Here is a 17,904-nt window from a genome sequence, read left to right on the forward strand (position 1 = left end):
ATATGGCGAAAGCAAAACCCAACCAAATGATCATTCCTCTGATAGTAGGTGCAATGGTAAAGTCTCGAGGGAGCTCGACTGTCGGTCACTCTAGGCTCTTTCACAGGGGCTTCCACCTTAGGTTGTGTAGATTTCTTGGGCAGTGGTACAAGTTCCTTCTTCATGGGTTGTGATATGGGTTTCTTCTTGATGGGTGGTGGTGGTGTAGCATCAATCTTAGACTTTTTGGCTTCTAGGGTAGTAGATGTCATGAACACAGTCTTACTCTCCCCATTGTAAGCCAACCTCTCAAAATCCAACTCAAGAGTCAAACCCTCCTTGTCAGCACACATCTTGGTCTTGGCCAAGATCAAATTCATTTCTCCCTTGCCCTTTGAGCACTTCTTTACTAGAAAAAGGAGGTACTCATTCTCTATCAAAAGATTTTGAACTTTCTCTCTAACCCAGCTGAGCTTGTCTTGAAAGACTATGCAGGTGAAACAGTTCGGCTGCATATCCTTTGAACACTCAGCACTCTCCAATCTAGATTCTAGCTCCTTAAGACACTTGTCTTTTAGTTCAATATCCTTTGAAAGCAAAGGGCAATTCTTGCAAGCACCTAAGAAAGTAGACTTGGACTTCTCCTCAAAGAGCTCATTCTCGGCACCCTCAAGCCGACTGGTGACTTGAGCATGCATATTTTTAGAAGCTCAGCGAATTCAGCCATGACAATCAAATAACTCTCACACTTCTCAACATCAGGCCTAGACCTAAGCAATGCAAGTTCAGTAGACATAAACTCATACTTATGCCTAAGATCCTTCAACTCACACATAGCTTTCTTAAGTAACATATTCTAGCTAACAAGAGCATCATTCAAGGTATCAACTTGGATGGAAAGTTGATCGTAGGAAGGCAATACCTCGGAAGGATCAAGATCGGGGTTGCAGTCATTGTCGTTGTCATCCGACATGAAGTAGAGGCTGATGAAGTCCTTGACCTTATTCTTGCTCTTCACTTGCGGTCCCTCCTGCTCTGAGCTCTCCTCCAAGCTTGAAGAGGCATTGATATCACTGAGAGCTACCATGAACGTTGTAGAAGCCACCTTGGTCGTCTTCTTTGCCATCTTGTCACGGTTCTTCTTCAATAAGTGCTTCTTGTTCTTCTTCTTATGCTTGTTACAGTCATGGTGGTTGTTCTCCTTCTTCTTGTGCTTAGGTCATTCCGCCTTGAAGTGAGTGATTTCACCACACTCAAAACAAGCATGAGAACCCCCTCTCCCTCGGTCTCTTCTGTTGTTGTAGAAGCGAGTGAACTTCTTCACAATGAGCATAATGTCCTCATCATCAATGCGTCCACCTGCTTCTCTATGATAGAAACTAAGGAAGAGAAAGCAAATTCACTCTGTGAAGTGTTAGCACAAGAAAAACTAGCTCCAGCCTGATTACCACCACTAGGTCCGAAAACCAACCCCATGTTCTGAGACAGGGGGTTTCCAAGACCGATCTGAGCTGCCTTAGCTATCTCGGTGGACTTTAGCTTGCTGAAGAGTTCATCACAAGTTAATGTATTGTAACTTGGTGACTCTTCAATGCTTGAGATCTTAACTTCTCATATGCTATGGTTAAGAGCATAGAGAAGCTCGATCGCTCTCTCGTGGTCAAAATAGGGCAAAACACCAGTGGATCTAAGGTTGCTAACAATTCCATCAAACGAACAAATATAGCATCTAAAGACTCTCCAGGGTTCTGTACGAACATCCGGTATTTCTGGTTGTACGTGCTCTAGCGCCTGGCCTTGATCTGGTTAGTGCCTTCATGAAACACACTAAGAGTGGACCAGATCTCATGAATAGTACGGAGGTGCTAAACTCTATCAAACTCATTATGACTCAGGCTAGTGAACAATATATTACGAGCGCTGTTGTTGGCCTCATATTATTCAATCTGGGCCAGAGAAGAACGAGCAATAGGAATCACAGAGTTGGATTGCACAATCTCCCATATTGCACTTTCTTGGCTTAAGAGATAAGCCTCCATGCGCACCTTCCAGTACGAAAAATCTTGACCATCGAAGAACAGAATTTTCCCACTTTTCTCTATTATCGCATAAGGATCACAAAGCCGGCTAAGATTATCAAGTGATCAAACCAGCTCTGATACCAATTGTAGGATCGAGATAGACGACTAGAGGGGGTGAATAGACGCCTTACAAATTTCTTACGAAATAGATAGCATACTTCTTGTTCACCCAATGCTCCTAAAAATACACAAATAAAAGCATAAACTTTAGAGAAACAAAGCAAGAAAGAAAGTTCCAATGTAACATGACTCTACGGATGGAATATAAACAATAGGCTCTATTCAAGACCATTCAATATGTCTTTACAAAAATTAAAACTTGAATGAAAAACAAAGCAAAAAGATAGTTACTGAAAGAATCGACTCTCCAAGTTGATAGTCTATAGGCAAGGGGATTCATAAAAGGACAATGATGTCGCCTAGAGGGGGAGTGAATAGGTGTTTTTACAAAAATCGTCTCCTTTTACCGTTAGCCTAAACTTGCAACGAAAAATAAACCAACAGATTTTTTACAAGTAAAAATTCTAAATATGTTAGGCTCAACTAGTGCATAATCACCCTAAATAAGTGTGAAAGTTACAATCCTATGGTTACAAAAATTATTCAATTCTAGCAAAATATATGCAAGAAAACTCTAATCGAAAAACCCTAAAAATACTGTTCACTCGAGTATCCGAGTCAACCCAGAGTATCTGGGTTCAGAGTGTTTGCAACAGATTATACAGAATCTGGAGTATCCGGGTTCAATCCGGAACCTCCGGGTTCAACAGGGAAATAGCTTGAAACTGAAATTAACGAATGGCTAAAGAGTTCTAGCTCAAACCAAATCAAGTCGTGTGTTCCAAGTGATGATTCCAAGTAGATCCATAAGAACCTACAATCAATTTCACACGAACAAGTAGATCGAGCAATATGCACAAATATTAAGCAAGAACACAAGAACAAGGAAATAAGAGATGAGACACAAGATTTGTTTCCCGAAGTTCCTACCTCTCTGTTGAGGGCTTCGGTCACACTTGAGCCGGGTTTGTCTCAACCTTTTTTCTCTCCAAGCTCAATCACACTTGAGCTTGGCTTTCACTCTTGATTTCTTTCCTTGTGGAGGTAAAATCGAAGCCTTCACAAACTTCTCGCGGCACACCACAACCTTGAGTGCTTGCCAGCGAAGCCTAGCCGCCTAGGAGCTCAAAGCTCCAAGAGTAACAAACAAGATGATAAACTTCTTGTCGATTAACTCGAGTGCTCAAGAATAGATTTTACTCACTTGTACTTAATCTTTCAATCTCTCAACCTAACTCACTTTTCTTCTCAAGTCTCTCACTAAAATGGAGTGGGAAGAAGTTCTTTTGGCTATAGAGGATTTTTCTTTCGTGCCCAAGCAGCTGTACAAAAGAGGGGGTGAGGGGGTATTTATACTCAACCCTTAAAACTTAGCTGTTACAATATTTTTTTATTCACCCGGAGTATCCGGGTCAACCCGGAGTCTCTGGGTAAAAAAAAAAGGCCCAAACCGAGACCCCAACTCGGAACCTCACACGGAGTATCCGAAACCAGAGTATCTGGGTCAACCCAGAGTATCCAGGTAAACTAAAAAGGCACTAACAGACCACTCGGCTCGGAACCTCACCTGGAAAATCCAGACAACTCGGAGTATTCGGACAACCCGGAGTATCTGGGTGAACCCGGAGTATCCGAGTTCAGCACAGCTAGCCCTCTGAAAACGGTGATAACTTTTGATCCCGAAGTTTAATTTTGACAATTTTCGACTCTATGGAAAGCTTATTTGGAGGGCTATACATCCCAACTGAATTCATGACCTCAAACATATTGTATCAAACTAGCAACACTCCAAAATCTAATTCAGACACTTCAATACTTTCCACATCGAGCTCCTAAAGCTAACTCTCACTTTAGGTTGTTTAGAAAATTCTTGAGCACTAAGACACGATAAATAACTCACGCTGTATCCTTCTTAATAGTGCAGCATATATATACTCAATTTCAAAGATAAAACTCGTTTGAACCAATTTGAGCATTTGACTACTTTCAAGTACCGCTTCTTTTATTAAAACTTTGAGAGTTGCCAACTTACATATATTCTTCACTTCATCTTTTCTTGATTCTTCATATGATTGATGCAAACCACTCATAGTTTCCATGGCTTCACACGGTCCATTGGCGCAAAGTCTTTACTTGCTCTTCATCACCGCCTTGGTCCTTCGGAGTCAAGTCATTTTCTTACCCTTCACCACTGGATGGTCCATCGCAGTCAAGTCTTACTTAACCTTCACCGTCTTGCCATAAAAAATCACTTTGTATTTGACATATTCAACAAATTCACTTTATCATATATGGAGTCCAATCTTGTTCTTCACTCTTGGCATATAGAATATCTCAACTCAACTCATGCCTTCTTATGGATCCTAATCCAAACTCACTCTCAAGCACAAAGCACATAGGTTAGTCCATAAAACTTAATTGATAATTTTATACCTTTAGTTACTTGATCTCCACAAATAACTTAGCATTCATGCTTCAAGCTTCTTCTTTCAGATTCTCCTTCTTATGAGCATCATTAAGATCTCAATGACTTTAATGCAATTCTTTGAACTCATGGAATTTCTTAATGAATCCATGCTTCATTACTTATACATCTCCTATGGAATAATCTAATAACAATTCTCAACATAATTGTTAGTCTATAGATATTGTCATTGACTTACCCGAGCATCACTTAGAGCTCATTCATCTTGATGCATATCCCTTCTCCATGTATCACCTATGGAATAACCTACTAATAATTCTCACCATCATTGTTAGTCTATAGTATTATCATTAACTATCAAAACCACACATAAGGGCTATATACACTTTCAATTGAAGACCTCTCAAATACATGAGTGTATGAACGTTTATGCCTCTAGCAACAAGAAGAATTACTTCATAAAGGTGAAAAACTGCAGCTCAAAAAGAAAAAGAAAAATTACAACCGAAAAAGAAAAACTTGGAAACTTGCAAGGAGACCAATAGAGAAACTAGAAGGAGGAGAATTCAAGCATATGTAAAAACATAAACTTTATTACTCAAAAAGGTCAATCCTATTTTAGGTGTATTATAAGAATATTTCTCTCAAAAACACTCACCTATTACATAGGCTAAGCACTCATCTTTCTCTCCTATAAAATTCTAGCTCTAAGCTCTTAAATGGATAGCATAAGGGGCTAGTTCTAACTCTCTCATAGACCTACCCCCTCTATTTATAGGCCTAAAAAACTTGACTCCTAAGTTTCCTACATTGTTAACAAAATACACCTCTCTTTTAGTACACTCTTACCTACCGCTGAGAGTATTTTGGAACATTTCTTACTTCGTCCATTGAACGACCACGACGCCTTCACGAATTAGCTTCGCCTCGATGAAAGCTTCATGATGGAGCCACATACTCCTCAAATCCTTCCACGATTTTGAGACCCAACTGTAAAACCATCTGCACGCTTCTTAAAGCGTGACTCGCCACTTGCTTACACCTTAATCTAGCACTATGATATCAACACGTGTACTCCATCTTGCGATCCTAACCGTCGGCAAATCTCTCCCGCTTCTAATCTCTCGTGCCGCCTCGTCACTTGCACCGACATATTTTCTGTTTGACTTTGTCAACACGCCATGTTTATCCTCCGTTTCATGCTTGGCTTGTCCTTTACATGTAGAGTTGGGATCACTCTTGACTCCGTCTGGCCTCCTTAATCGTCCAGCATCAAGCACCCACTGAGCTCCGATCACCTACCATCGACCGCCAAATTGCATATGTCACATGGACACCATAAGACAAGTAAACACATTTCTTCAACTCCAACTCTATTTAGTATATAATCAAATCACTACCGGAGACAGCTTCTTTGCCGAGTGCCTCAGGCACTCGGCAAAGGACGATATACACTCGGCAACGGCTTTGCCGAGTGCTACACTCGGCAAAGGGCGCTCGGTAAAAAATTTGTCGGCAAAGACCTCTTTGCCGAGTGCACTTTATCGGGCACTCGGCAAAGAGTTTGCCGAGTGCTAATCTGACACTCGGCAAAGGCTTCCTCTTTGCCGAGCGCCAATGAATCAAACACTCGGCAAAGGTGGCGTCTGTGCCGAGTGCCACCTGGAGGACACTCGGCAAACAGGCCATCTTTGCCGAGTGCCTGGACCGTGGCTCTCGGCAAAGCGGAGGCCTCTTTGCCGAGTGTCATGGCCATTGCACTCGGCAAAGTGACTGAAAACAGCCTTTTTTATTTGTTTTTGACATCCCATCCAAACAAACAGATATATATATATATAACAAACATCACCAACATCACATATATATCATCAACAGCACATACATATCACCAACACCACATATATATCACAAACATCACATGTCTCACAATATATCACAAATAAGTTCACAAGTAATCCAAGTGCTCCATCATCTACAACCATAATTGCAAATAGAAGTACCATTAACAACTACAAGTATCATCACCAAGATGGTCAATGAAACTGATTTGGTGAATGATTCGCTGAAGCATGAGGATCGTTCGATGCCGCCGATTGATTCTGCACAAAGGAGAAGAGATTGCATGTGTGAGACAAGATAAATATATACCATACATGAATAAAATTTTCATACTCCACTAGGTTTGACCGTAAGCATGAACATACAAACTAAAACATTTATACTCACAGGAGTAGAATAGTGAGGAGGTGGAGGTGGAGGTGGAGCGAATAGCGAAGGTGGCGGAGTCACACCCGTAGCGGCGCCAATACTTTGCATGTACTGAAGAATCTCCACCATCCTCCGCTGCTCGGCCTCCATCGTCGCCTGCATTTGCTCCCGTATCCTCCTCTCTTGTTCCAGCTGGGCCTACAATATATTCACCCTAATGTTACAATAATGCAAAGGAAAGGTATGAAAAAACCAATGAACGACGAATAAACCAGGAATAACCTCGAGTGCCTCCACCCGGTGGTGTGAAGTGTCCTTCCGAGGTCGTATGGCCGGGCTCGTGCTCGTGCTGCTTGCTCGAATCTGGGAGAGACTGGGAGCGGCCGAGTCGATTGCGCCGTCGCCAATCCAGTATCGCCCATGCTTCTTGCCTCCTCCCACCCTCATGACGACTTCTCCATCAAGGTCCTCGGTGCTCGGATCGTACTCTGGCCCATGGACCTCCCTTGCCATCGATGTGTACTCACTAAGGCGGTTGTGGACGGTCGCATTGATGTACGCCTCGGGCCCGTCCTCCGGGTTGTAGTCGACGTCGGACGTCGCCTTGCCCTTGTGGGCCATAGCAAATGCCTTGAAGATGGAGCAAGGCTGGCCACCATGTGACGCCGACTGCGAGAAAAACAGCAAGATGATTAGAAATCATGCAGAATTGAGCGTTAGAATAAATAAATGAATTCGCGTACCCATGTTTCTGCGTATCCGCTGAGGTTGCGGCTGCCTTGATGGTGTGCTACACCTGGCATCATCAAACGCCGCTCCCGGCACAAGTTGTGCGTCTCCTCCCACTCGCGTGAGCACCACTTGTCCACCATCTGTTCCCAGCACTGGGGATGCGCGGCGCACCAATAAGGAATCATCTACAGGCCATCAAGTACATGACATATCAGAAGATGAAATTAAGCCTACTTAATCTCAAAAGGAATCAGTATTAATGTTCTGTATTTACCTGCAGGTACTGGTCCCGGGTCAGCGTCATGGTTCTTGCGTCCCTTTTGGTGACCTTCGTTCCAACGACGGTCCCGTGGTAAGTTACGACGGCCTGGATGCGCGCCTCGTAATGCATGTCCACGACGAGTTTTTTGCAGCATTTGGTAGCCACCGCATCCGCCCTGGCCTCATGTTCGTCCTGGCATCTAAAGAAATCCTGCATACAAACACGATGTATCCATTCATTATTTCAAGAATGTCCAATAAATACGATGTATTGACCAATGTAGTGCGAGGAAGACTTACCCACAGCTCTTGCTTCACCCGCTCCGCCTTGTTGTTGAATACCCTGTGGGCCCGATCTGCAGCATCGGGGGCGGCGGCGTAGTGGTCAAACGAGTAGGCCGGCCCCGTCACTCCGGCGTACTCAACCAGGCCAGGGAAGTGCTCCTTGCACAGAAGACCGAGGATGCCATTGACTTGGCGTGTGTGAGCACCTCCACTCGCCACAATCGTCCAGTTCCTGCCCAAGTGATTAACAATCGTCCAATTTCTATTTTGATATTCAACATATCATATAAAGTAGTGATAACATCTAAAGTTACTTACTTTTCCCCCTCGGGTCGAATCAGCGGGCGTCTCTCACGAGGTATCGGTCGCTGAGGGAGGCTCGCGGGACCTCGCAAGTAGACGCTGGACGAACTAGAGGAAGCGGAACCCCCTGCTGTCGCCTCCTCCAGCGCGTCCTCCTGCACCTCCTCCTGCGCGTCCTCCTGCGCCTCCTCCTGCGCGTCCTCCTGCGCCTCCTCGGCGTCCTCCTGGGGCACCTGCTCCTCCTCCTCCTCCTCACGCGACGGGGCGGCAGGCGACGACTCCCTCCTGCGGCTGCTCCTCCTTGTCCTTCGGTACAAGGACGTTAGCTTCCTCATCCCACCGCCCACCATCTTTGTTCAATCACCTGCAATTAAAAAGAGTAAACCAATAAGCACAGATAAACAAGAAGTACTTAGAAAGAGATGCAAAATAAACAAAACATAATTACAAAATAACATAGTTACGTGATCTACAACATGATACGGAAAGAGGGGTTATACCTAGGGTGGCGGTGGAGTCAGGCGACGTGGTGCAGGCAGTCTCGCAGCGCCAAGGAAGGCGATCGGGGTCGCCGAGGTACTCCGGCGCCGCTCCGACTGGCTCTTCTCTGCCAAAAAAGAAATATAAAACTGTTAATACAAAATTTCAGCAGCACCTCCCCTGCACGGTGAGGTTTCCAAAACCTGCAACAAAACCAACGGCACGATAGCCGACATGCACATATATATGAACGGCACGATGGCCGACATCCACAAGATTATATCCAACCGCATATATATAACAATATCACAACCACTCCTACGACTACTTTGACTACCACCACAACTACTTTACCACTACTACTACCGCAACCATTAGTAATACTACGACGACAACGGTATGGCATACCTAGTGATACGGAAACGTCGGGAACGTGACAACGACGACCGAAGCGCCTCCTCCTCCTCCTTCTTCTTCCTCCTTCCTCCTTCTTCCTCCTCCTTCTTCTCTTCCTCCTTCTTCCTCCTCCTCCTTCTCTCCCTCCTTCTTCCTCCTCTCCTTCCCTTCCTCCTTCTTCCTCCTCTCCTCCTCCTCCTCTCTTTCCTCCTTCTTCTTCCTCCTTCTTCCTCCTCTCCTTCCCTTCCTCCTTCTTCCTCCTCTCCTCCTCCTCCTCTCTTTCTCCTCCTCCACCGGCGGCGCGTGGCAGCGGGCGCGGCGGCGCTGGCGCGGGCGCAGGGGCCGGCGGCGGCGGGCGCGGGCGGCGCGGGGGCCGGCGGCGCAGGGGCCGGCGGCTGCGGGCGCAGGGGCCGGCGGCGGCGGCGCAGGGGCCGGCGGCGGCGGGCGCGGGCGGCGCTGGCGCGCTGGCGGGCGCGGCGGCAGGGGCCGGCGGCGGCGGGCGCGGGCGGCGCGAGCGCGCTGGCAGGCGCGGCGGCAGGGGCCGGCGGCGGCGGGCGCGGGCGGCGCGGGCGCGCTGGCGGGCGCGGCGGCAGGGGCCGGCGGCGGCGGGCGCGGGCGGCGGCGGCGGCGGGTGCGCGTGCGTGCGTGCGTGCGGGCCGGCTGGGCCGGGTACTTAAATCCCTGCTTTGCCGAGTGCCCCCGATCTGGCACTCGGCAAAGAGGGGTTTTTTAAAAACATGTGCAAATTCTTTGCCGAGTGCCCCCGATCTGGCACTCGGCAAAGAAAACCGGGATTTTTTTAAAAAAAATTTCAGGGTCTTTGCCGAGTGCCAGACTTATGGCACTCGGCAAAGAGGGTATTTGCCGAGTGTAATTTTTTAACACTCGGCAAACCCTAATTTTTTCCCCCTTTTGGCCTCCAAATTTTTCCTACAGTCCTCATACAGTACCTGGTACTCCATGTTCCAATGTGGCACATTTCTCGGACTTTTTCTATATTTCTTTAATTCATTTTAATTAATTGAATTTTCTTGGATAATTCAAATTATAACTGCTAGTCATTCGAATAATGAAAAAAAATGAATGGAAAAATGATATTCATGTTATTTAGTATAATGTGAGGCCGTATCCAGGAACAGACAACCAATTTCGAATATCAAGGTCACGAAACATGACCACGAACTTGCGATCGAGTTGTTTTTAAATTGTATAAAAAGCAAACAAAGTCCGAAAATCTTGAAACTTGTCAAGATATCATGATATCATATGTGGAGGCTGTCATAAAAATTTGAGAAGATTTTAAGCAAGTTATCACGTACGATGCTTGCAAACCGAAAAAATCTCCGAAGAAGTTGCTTAAAACCTTGCTGAGATTCTTCGGTTTGCAAGCATCGTACGTGATAACTTGCTTAAAACCTTCTCAAATTTTTATGACAGCCTCCACATATGATATCATGATATCTTGACAAGTTTCAAGATTTTCGGACTTTGTTTGCTTTTTATACAATTTAAAAACAACTCGATCGCAAGTTCGTGGTCATGTTTCGTGACCTTGATATTCGAAATTGGTGGTATGTTCCTGGATACGGTCTCACAATATACTAAATAACATGAATATCATTTTTCCATTCATTTTTTTTCATTATTCGAATGACTAGCAGTTATAATTTGAATTATCCAAGAAAATTCAATTAATTGAAATGAATTAAAGAAATATAGAAAAAGTCCGAGAAATGTGCCACATTGGAACATGGAGTACCAGGTACTGTATGAGGACTGTAGGAAAAATTTGGAGGCCAAAAGGGGGGAAAAAATTAGGGTTTGCCGAGTGTTAAAAATTACACTCGGCAAAGACCCTCTTTGCCGAGTGCCAGATGTTTGCCGAGCGCTTGCTCTCTGGCACTCGGCAAAGATACTCCTTTGCCGAGTGTCCTATTTCTGGCACTCGGCAAAGAGGGTCTTTGCCGAGTGCCAGATGTTTGCCGAGTGCTTTACCTCTGGAACTCGGCAAAGACCCTCTTTGCCGAGTGTCCGATAAAAAGCACTCGGCAAAGTATGGGACACTCGGCAAAGACGCCGTCTCCGGTAGTGAATGCTCAAACCAAGCTCAAGCAATCTAAAACTCAATAAACCAAATCGACAGCCTTATTAATCACTTATCATATATAAATCAAGCTACATTTTAACTTAGTGCTCTGATGAACATGCAATATGGTAAATGATCAACTGAAAATTCTCAGGCAATTGATGAATAGCGAAACCGTTTTCAGAATTTGATTGTAACTACAAAACTATGCTTTGCATGGGTCGAAAACACGGGTAATATAAATGTTGTTCATATGCACATGTATATGGTTGCTGTGCATAGGTCCGGAGATGCTTGTGATTGAGCTAGGCATATCTTGGTGCACATATCCCGCTGTTTGACGGCTACACGGGTGCTGGTGAAAGTGGGAGACGGAATCTATTCTGTTGTGTCACTCAAAGAAGTCACGGTAGGGGGTTAATTAGAATTTCATCGGCCTGTCAAAGAGGGCCTGTGCCTTGGATTTCATCGGCTGTAAAATTCTACAGCATTTTTATTTTTTGTGTTTTGGTTCATTTGCAATTTACATCACATGCCTTGCCTTCGCTCGCACAGTCGCACGCGCACGATCATGCAAGGCATGTGCACGTCCGCTGAGACGCGCTTCCAGTTTAGTTTTCCATTTCATAGATTTTTTTACGAGGAATCCATTTCATAGATCTCTGTACATAAATGCGTGCAGATTACATGATGTCTTAGGAATTCGTTGCTGACAAGAGCCTGTGCGCGACGAAGACGCCGAGCGCGAACCCGGCGACGGCCGCGGTGACCATGTGCCCCTTCGCGCCGACCACCTCCGCCCACTTGGGCCCGGCCACGCACAGCACCATCTCCGTCCCGCTAGCCTGCACCTTGGGCACGGTCAGGGACAGCACGGTGCCGTCGAACCGGCCGGCGACCCCGTCGAGGTTGGCCGTTGGCGGCAGCTGAAACACCTTGTGGAACCGCACGCACCCGGCCGGACGCTGGACGCGGACCGTCAGGCGGCCGTCGGAGTACACTTGCACCTTGAAGTCTTCCTTCTTGAACCCTTATTAATTCGTGCATGTACACACAAGCATGAACACCGTGATCCCATCGATCTAAGGAGAATCGAGGTGTCGCCAATTACGAACCTATGCGCATGCGTGCGTGCGTGCGTGAGTTGATTTACCTGGTAGGTTGAGGCGAAGGGTGTAGCTCGCGGCTTCGACGAGCCACTCGACCTTGGGGTCGATGTCCGCGTCGCATGCCGGCGCAGCGCCGCAGTTCGCTGATGATCGCTGCGGCTTGCTGCACGCCATGCGCACAAGAACGACAAACGGATCGTGGTGGACGCAGGTATTTAGCGTGTGATCTGATCCGGCCGCCGGCGATGGATCGATGCTGAGGTGCCTCTTAAGTTACCGCCAAGACACCCAAGATAGCTAGATCTAGATGGCTTATATATATAGTACTATGCTGTTCGTGCGTGTTGGTTATTCGAAGCTTTTCTTGAGCGTCGCGGCAGCGAAATTTCGAGTTCAACGTCGACGTTTGGGCAAAGGCTAGGGATCTTTAGCAGCAGGTGCAAAGCTTTCGGCACGCATGCCCTCTCGTCTCGACAAAACCCAACGAAGTGCATCATTCGATGCCAAGCAAGATGTTGAGGACAAGATAGAAGGCTATTTTCATGTGTATTGCCCATTTTTCATTATTGGTTTTACTATATGTAAATTGCTTTACGAAATGTGACTTAAGCTCGTCACAAAGGGATAGTGTAAAATACACGGGTGACTCTTAAACTTGTCCCGCGATATCATCTCTTAAATTTGTTATGTGTACCACTTGACGTCCAAATCTTCATGATAAGCATATGCGTGCCTATGTGGCACGCTAAACTTGGCTCTAGACCAGTATTTATGCCGATTAGAGTGATTTGAACTTTGAGTGACATCTAAACTAGTTTAGAGACCTAGATGCACATTTTGCGACACCCATACAACATTTGTAGCTAGGTCCTTCCACCTTATCTCTTACAGCCTGGTCCTCCCACCTTATCTCTTCCTCTTTTCCCTGGTTCCCACACTGAACCGCCCCTCTCCATCTCCATCCACAGCCACCTCCAACACCTCTGCTTCCCGCCGCCGCAATCAATCGCCTCCTCCTCCCCATGCGGAACAGCCTCCGCCGCCATCACTCTGTCCCTGGCTCCGGCACGCTGTCGTCCCCTATGCACGCTACCTCCCCCGACCTCCTACACAGCCACCACCTCCTCCCTCTCCTGGCGTCGCCGCCAACGGCCCCCTCTCCTCCGTCGCCTACCCCACGAGTGGGGTCGCTAGGCTCCTCCTCACCCGCGCTGCTTCTCCTCCTCCTCCTCCTCTCCCACGATCCCTTTTCCCGATGTGAGGTATCCACAGCCAGGCCGACACCGGCGTCGCCTTCCATCGCCCATCCCTCGCTCCACCGCGCTCCTTCACACACGCTGAGCGCGCCACCTGTGGATGGGGAGAACGAGACGTGGCAATGGGTTGCCTCAGCGTCTTCCGCGTGCGACCGCCATCTCTTGTCGCCGTCGCCGACACCTCCCCCTCGCCACCGATGCTAAGTCAGCTCCCTCACCTCCACACCACCCCGGACGTCCGAGTTCAACAGTGAGCCAGAGGATGCAATGGGACGCAAGGTGCTACAGCTCGCGTGCGTTTCCCGGTGGTCACAGCAGTGTGTGACGTGTGGCATGCTACTGCATCCACCACATGGCCCTGGGACCCCACCGGCGAAGCACACGCACATGGCCTTGTAGAGAGGAGATGGCAGTGTTCACGCCATGGGCGGTCGGACGTGGGAGGTGCCTGACATCGACAAGGATGCGGTAGGGTCCTCGTGGCTGTTGAATCTGCCGCCAGCCCTCGTCGGTGTCATAGGTGAAGTGCTCCACATCTCCCACTCCAGCTCTCCCCGCGCCCTCTCTCCTCCACCTCCTCGTCCTCTCCAACCTTGCCAGACCATAGAAGGAGCAGGTGGCTGCGCGCGGCCATACCTGGGCATGGGAGAAGCGCTACGTTGGGGAGCTTGGAGCTATTTGGTATGGTAGCAGCAGCGAGACTGAGAGTGGAGATGGCACGGGGAAGTCCACACAGGGAACGCCCGCTGCTCCTCGCAGCCTCCTTCCCCGTACGCTCCCCTGCACTGAGATGAGGCATTGCCTGCTCGCAGGCGAGGCGCTCGATGAAATACCACTCTTGGCGATGAGGGAGAAGATTTTTTTTGTCAAGTCTTGTAACACTCGGATTTAAAAGAACAAATCAGATATATTTTATATGTACGTTAGTATTAAGTTTTATAAATACGGTGACTTCATAAGTGATAACATAACTATGTTATTACATAATGATAAGATTCAATAAAAAAACTCATATGTTTTAAAGAAAACATTAAGATAACTTCTAGCAGTAGTAGGTCTTTTATCTATTCACAGGTGTTGTTCGGGGAGCACTAGTTTAGAACATGATCTTCAGGTCGAAAACTTCATTCGACTAAAACTCAGCTCTATCGGTCGAGATGTCCTCGAAGTCCTCATCTTTTGAGCAGCATCAAGAGGTTGGGAGAAGACAACCGTGAGTATATTGAGCACTCAGCAAGTGTGGAAAAATATGACATGAATGCTTACAGCAAGAAAGGCTTGACTCAGATTTACTGCATCTATGCATCATAATCTAGGACTCAAAAATTACTTAGCATTCCTATTTACTATGTGTGATGACACCAACATAAAGGAACAGCTCATCGAATTCAATCCAACTACCGAACTTACCAGATATCCTATATCCGGCTTCCAACTCATCAGGGAATCACCACCCAACTACCCAAAACCAACCATCCAAGATCCCCACTAATCATGAAGAAGTCCAAGCCGTTCTTGACCGTAAGCACAGCTGATCGATCAGTTTGCAGAGTCTGCATACTTTACCCACGAGTCATGATCAACTCTTTTGGCGGCACTCGTCGGTACCTTACACACTTCTGAGGTGTGCGCCGAGAGATCACTACAAGGCCCTTACAAAGCACCTCTAAATCCGTAAACATCCACTAAGATTTCACGGCTAACAAGGATTATATCCCTGCAGATGCCCCCTCTTGTGCCACTCAACAGCCAAGTGGTGCATACAGAATAAGGAGGACATCTAATTAATTGGTCAGGCCGTACCATATAAGCATCGTGGTTACGCTGTTGTGCCGGGTTACATGTCTATAAACCGGTCCTTAGGATCTACAGCAGGTATTTGCACATCACCCAATACGCACACAACAGCCAGACCAACTAAACCAACCTGCTTAGATCCCTATGTTACATGGTTCTACAAAAGATTATCCAAATCGGTTCATGTTGTAAAGACCACTAGTCAGATTAACATTTAAACCACCCGACTTGACAGCATGACTAAGCATTTCTACCATTTTGACACTTAAACAACAACACAAGCGATAAGGATAATCATGAAAAGTACTAATAAACCATAAACATGGTATTCATATTGACAAGCATGCATTTAGAAAGTAAAAGACACACTTTCCTATAATAGGATCAATGTGATGAAGGACACTTTCCTTCAGCAGCGGGTTGCTCAAACTCTTCAAAGATTTGGTTCTGCAAGCTCACGTACTGCTCGTCTCCTATTGTAATCGCGCACACTGGAAACAAGCAAGCACAAACATCTAATAACAGTACACTAAACAAAATCAAGGTGGTATGAAAAGCCTACTAACGGATAGTACTCGCAGCTACAATCGCGTGAGCGTAAGAATCGCCTAAAACAGAGCTATAACGGAAAAGTTATGAGGGTTTTATGGTATCGGGGCTTGTCTGAAAAAGAACAAGGGCTAATTGTAAAAACAAAATGTTTTCTAGGGGCCTATTTGTAAAAGTTTAGGGACCTATATGCAGTTAAATAAAACTACATGGGCCTAAAAGTAAAATTCAAGTCACACACTCCCATAATCCGCCTTTTCAAGGGCTGAAAAGGGTCTTTTTTTGAAAATATAAAATTTTGGGGGTCTAAATGTTACCTAATTTCATATAATAAATTATTTATTTTTGAATTGAAAATCCTAATTACTGCATCAGCAAGCTGACTGGGCTCGGGTGGGTGACGTGGCCGACACGTGAAAGGCACGTGACGCTGACGTGGCCAACACGTGAAAAGCCGACTATGTGCACGTGGCGCGATCTTACTCGTTTGCGAAGGGGTATGGGCTGGTTTAATCGTGGCCGCTCATCTGCGATCAGACGACCGAGAGTGAAAGTGGGGTTTGGCGACCGGTGACGACAAGAAAGTGGTGGCGTCGCCGCGGGCATGGTCGGAGGACCGCTAGAGATACTCAAGAACGCGTTACAAGCTACCAAACTCAACAGGAAATGGCGCAATCGAACGAAATGACGATGGAGATTCTCACTATGGGATTCAGGGCGACCGAAGATGACTCAATGGTGGTTGACGACGGAGAGAAGCAGCGGCAGTGATCGGAGCTCGATGGGAACTCGGCTACAGCGACGGGGAAGCGGAATTGACAGTCGACGGAGCTCCCTTTAGGTCCTGCGATGCTGGAGGGACAGTCAGTGGGCCACGGGATGCGACGGAGGAAGCCAGTGACGGTGAGATGGCAGTGAGGCTTACCAGAGCTTAGCGAGATGGTGTTTCCGACGGTGGAGACGGAGAGCCGAGGGGTGGGAAGCATCCCCCAAGGCTTTGCGGTGCCGAAGACGGCCTTGGACGTGCCGGGGAGGTTCGACTGCGGCATTCTTTGAGTTCTATCTTTCTTTGGCACGAAGATAACCGGGGCTCCCCAGGGTGAGGTGCTGGGGCGAATAAACCCCCTGTCTAATAGCTCTTGGATTTGCTCCTTGAGCTTAGCCAACTGATTGGCATCCATTCTATACGGTATCTTATATATGGGAGCAGTGGCAGATACTAATCCAATAACGAACTTAATATCTCGGTCTAGTGGCATACCTGGCAACTCTTTGGGGAAGACATCCGGGAACTCATTGACTACTCTAACTTCCTTCACTGCCTTGGCCTGGTTGAGCTTGATATTCTCTCATGTTGCTGTTGTGGCTTTGAACTCCACCTTGGTGCCACATGTATGTGTCAGCTGAACTGTCTTGGTGGCACATCCTATCACTCCATTAAACTTGGCCAACCAATCCATTCCTAGAATAATATCTACCCCTTTAGATTACAAGATGATAAAATTTGTTGGAAATTCTACCCCTTTAATGGCAAGGATTACCTTATGGCATACATGCCTCTATTCCATTTCCCCGCCTGGAGAACTGACTATCAATCGACTTTTCATTATGGCTATCGGCAAACTATGCTTTTCTACGAACTTAGTTGAAATGAAAGAATGTGTTGCTCTGGAATCGAATAAAACTATAGTGGGATGAGAGTTGGTAGGGAACATACCAAGTACCACATCTGGGGTGTCCTGGGCATCCTCCGCTGCAACGTGGTTGACTCGCCCACTCATGAAGTTCTAACGAGGCTGCCGTTGTGGCTGACCTTCGGGGTGATTATGCTGCTGGTTGTTGGTCTAACCCTGCTATTTCTTATGACACTTATTGGCAAGGTGTCCAAAGTTCCTAT

At 46.8% G+C, this 17,904-nt stretch overlaps 1 protein-coding gene across 1 annotated transcript; it reads right to left on the minus strand.

Moving 5' to 3' along the window:
* Nucleotides 1-11,906: 11,906 nt before the first annotated feature.
* Nucleotides 11,907-12,678, minus strand: LOC133909963 (17.4 kDa class I heat shock protein-like). Its single transcript, XM_062352490.1, has 2 exons — nt 12,450-12,678; nt 11,907-12,326 (listed from the first exon to the last, which is right to left on the minus strand). Exons 1-2 carry the CDS (start codon nt 12,577-12,579, stop codon nt 11,992-11,994), a joined length of 465 nt encoding a protein of 154 aa, XP_062208474.1. The 5' UTR covers nt 12,580-12,678; the 3' UTR covers nt 11,907-11,991.
* Nucleotides 12,679-17,904: the final 5,226 nt, after the last annotated feature.

This window comes from Phragmites australis, chromosome 2, assembly GCF_958298935.1.
Source record: "Phragmites australis chromosome 2, lpPhrAust1.1, whole genome shotgun sequence".
In the NCBI taxonomy this organism is placed as follows: Eukaryota; Viridiplantae; Streptophyta; class Magnoliopsida; order Poales; family Poaceae; genus Phragmites; species Phragmites australis.